This window comes from Aquarana catesbeiana, linkage group LG11 (assembly GCF_042186555.1).
Source record: "Aquarana catesbeiana isolate 2022-GZ linkage group LG11, ASM4218655v1, whole genome shotgun sequence".
Lineage (NCBI taxonomy): Eukaryota > Metazoa > Chordata > Amphibia > Anura > Ranidae > Aquarana > Aquarana catesbeiana.
In genome coordinates, this window is record NC_133334.1 from 220,124,744 (window position 1) to 220,127,893 (window position 3,150).

The window sequence follows — 3,150 nt, forward strand, 5'->3', positions numbered from 1 at the left end:
TCTTGCATACTAACGGTACACAATTGTCGGTCAACAAACACGAATGTAGCGACGTACTATGAGGAATTTCAGCTCGAGAACCACCCTTTGGGCCCCTTCTGCTAATTTGGTGTTTGGTGAGCATTGATTCCGAACATACAAGTTTGAACTTTTGACTTTTGTGTGATGGACTTGTGTACTGACGATACCAAAATCAGACAACAGATCGTTATCCGCCGAAAATTTACTAGCCTACCACCCAACATTTGTTGGCCAACAACTGTCAGAAGGAGTGTACTAACAGTCAGATTTTAGGGCAACAGTCTGTCAACAGACAACCCCCTGTAAACAATCTGATTGTGTGTACAAGGCATTAGAATGTTCAGTAGTTACAGCTGGAACTTGAAGTTCTGACCAAGCCAGAATAGTTCCACTTCTCTTTTTTTTTTGTCAGAAAATTTTATTGATTTTTTTTTGTAACTGAAGCAGCTAACTTTCCAGGGAGAATTATGCCATCATACTTCTGCTGGAACCAACACATGGCCTTCTCTTTGCCAATCCGATGCTTGGCACCAATGACGCCAGTCTTACGCTTTTTGTCAGCAATGCTGAAGCCTGGACGGCCAAGAACCACATAGAAATCCAGCCCGTAGGTTCCAATGCTTGGGTCATATTTAATCCCCAGATCAATGTGCTCCTGGATACCAAAGCCAAAGTTTCCTGTTTCAGAGAAGTTATTCTTCCTCAGCGCATATTCTCTGACCTTAAGCCCTTTCTCCAAGATCTCTTCTGCTTGGACTCCTCTGACAGTACAGTGAACTGCAATCTTTTCATTTCTCCTAATTCCAAAAGATCTCACGGTGTAACGAGCTTTGGAGAAGACAGGGGTCTGCCCAGTGAGCTGCTCCAGCACTTTGGCCACCCGGGTCAGTCTGTCACCACTCTCTCCAACGCAGATATTGAGGCAGAGCTTGCGGATTCTCAGATCATGCATAGGATTTTCTTTCTCAGATTTTTCCGCCATGTTGGGAGAAGGGAAGAGCAGTTCCACTTCTCTTTGAGGTATAAGACTTCTTGTACCTCTCTGATGTAAGCCACTTCCTTGGCATCCGACCAAATCCTGGTCTTTGAACCTCGCAGATGAGAGGTCCATTGTTGAAGGATAACAGAATGGTCCTGAGCTTTAGAATATTGTTTGGGAACCAAGCCTCCTCTGCTGACCAAGTCTTTTGCATTAAGAGGGTACCTAGGACTTCTCCCTAGACTGATAGGGATTGATCGTGAGCACATTCCGAATCATTGGCAGGATTTTCCTGACTCCAGTGCTGAACTTGTTATCCATCAAGCAAAGAAAAGCCTGGTCCTACTGGTCAGGCAAATAGGATGATCCAGAGACTGCATCCTATCAAACGTCTCTCTTCCAGGGAGAATAAGTTCAGTGCTTGTGGTCGTTCCTTGTAACTGAGGTCCTCCAGCCCCCTTATTAACTTTGTTGGCTGTCTTTGGACTCTCTCCAGTTCCAGCACAGCCTTCCTAAGCATTGGTGACCAGAACTGGACAGAATACTCCAGATGTGGCTAATAGTCTGCTAGTTTTGCTTGCTGCAGCTTGACTTTGCATGCTATTTTTTGTCTTCTACTAGGACCCGCAAATCCTCCTTCGTTCTTGATTCTCCCAACGGTTTTCCCCCTAGTAACTTGGGATTATATTTTTAGCCCCAAAGTGCATTACTTTACATTTTTCAACATTAAACCTCATTTGCTATGTAGTTGCCCACCCCATTATTTTATTCAGGTCTTCTTGTAAAGTTTCTAAATCCTGCTCTGAAATGATTGTCCTACTTATTTTTGTGTCATCAGCAAGCACTGAGATTGTGCTATATATAACAATGAATAAATAAATTAAACAGAATTGGTCCTAGGGTCCTTGGTTTATCCCACTTACCACGGCAGGGGCATGTCCCACCCTTAGTTTTCTATCCAAAAACAAACCCAATGGTCCAGGCCTACAGATCTCAATTTGTAAATTAAGCATCTATGGGGGACTGTAACAAATGCTTTTGCAAAATCCAGGTACACCACATACACAGGCCTACCTTTAGCTAGATGGCAGCTCACATCCTCGTAGAATGTTAACAGATTGGTTTGGCAAGAATGACTATTCGTAAACCCATTGACTATTCATAAACCCATGCTGATTACTACTAATGATACTATTCTCAACCGCAAATTATTGGATAAAGTCCCTTATCTCTTCCAATAGTTTACATACTAGCGATGTTAGAAGGACAGGCCTATAGTTTCCAGGAATAGATCTCTGCCTTTTTTTGAATATTGGTATTTTAAGTTATGGTTTAGCCAGAAAGGGCTAAACCTGTCCTATTAAACCGCTGTATGGTCTTGGCCACAGTGCTGCAGCTCAGTTTTAGGGTCTTGGCAATCTTCTTATAGCCTAAGCCATCTTTATGTAGAGCAACAATTCTTTTCAGATCCTCAGTTCTTTTCAGGTGCCATGTTGAACTTTCAGTGACCAGTGTGAGAGCGATAACACCAAATTGAACACCTGCTCCCCATTCACATCTGCGACCTTGTAACCACTTTTATTGACCTTGTAACACTAACAAGTCACATGACACTGGAAGGGAAATTGGCTAATTGGGCCCAATTTGGCCATTTTCACTTAGGGGCGTACTCACTTTTGTTGCCAGCGGTTTAGACATTAATGGCTGTGTGTTGAGTTATTTTGAGGGGACAGCAAATTTACACTGTTATACAAGCTGTACACTCACTATTTTACATTGTAGTAAAGTGTAATTTCTTCAGTGTTATCACATGAAAAGATATAATAAAATATTTACAAAAATGTGAGGGATGTAATCACTTTTGTGAGATACTGTATGTTCCTAAAGCACTCCCATTTTTTTTTTTTTGGTCCTATTTAAAATCTTGTAGTATTGACGCAGTTTAGAAAAGTTGGCTCGCTTGAAAACGAGTGATTTTGTACTACCCTTATGCCTCCTTTTCCTATGATTAATGCTGAATGTAATTATCTTGTGATCGCTGTTCCCAAGTTGTCCCTTATTTCCACATCCATGATCAGATCTGTGTTATTTGTAATTTATAGGTCTAGCAATGCATTCTTTCTATTCGGGGAATCCACTATTTAGGACAG

General features: G+C 41.7%; 1 protein-coding gene across 1 annotated transcript; it reads right to left on the reverse strand.

Annotated features, from left to right (window-relative positions):
• Positions 1-409: 409 nt before the first annotated feature.
• Positions 410-1,030, reverse strand: LOC141113015 (large ribosomal subunit protein uL5-like). Its single transcript, XM_073606081.1, has one exon. It carries the CDS (start codon positions 1,001-1,003, stop codon positions 440-442), a length of 564 nt encoding a protein of 187 aa, XP_073462182.1. The 5' UTR covers positions 1,004-1,030; the 3' UTR covers positions 410-439.
• Positions 1,031-3,150: the final 2,120 nt, after the last annotated feature.

Coding starts and splice junctions, on each gene's coding strand:
- LOC141113015 (XM_073606081.1), bottom strand. CDS start 1,003: ATGGCGGAAAAATCTGAGAAAGAAAATCCTATGCATGATCTGAGAATC.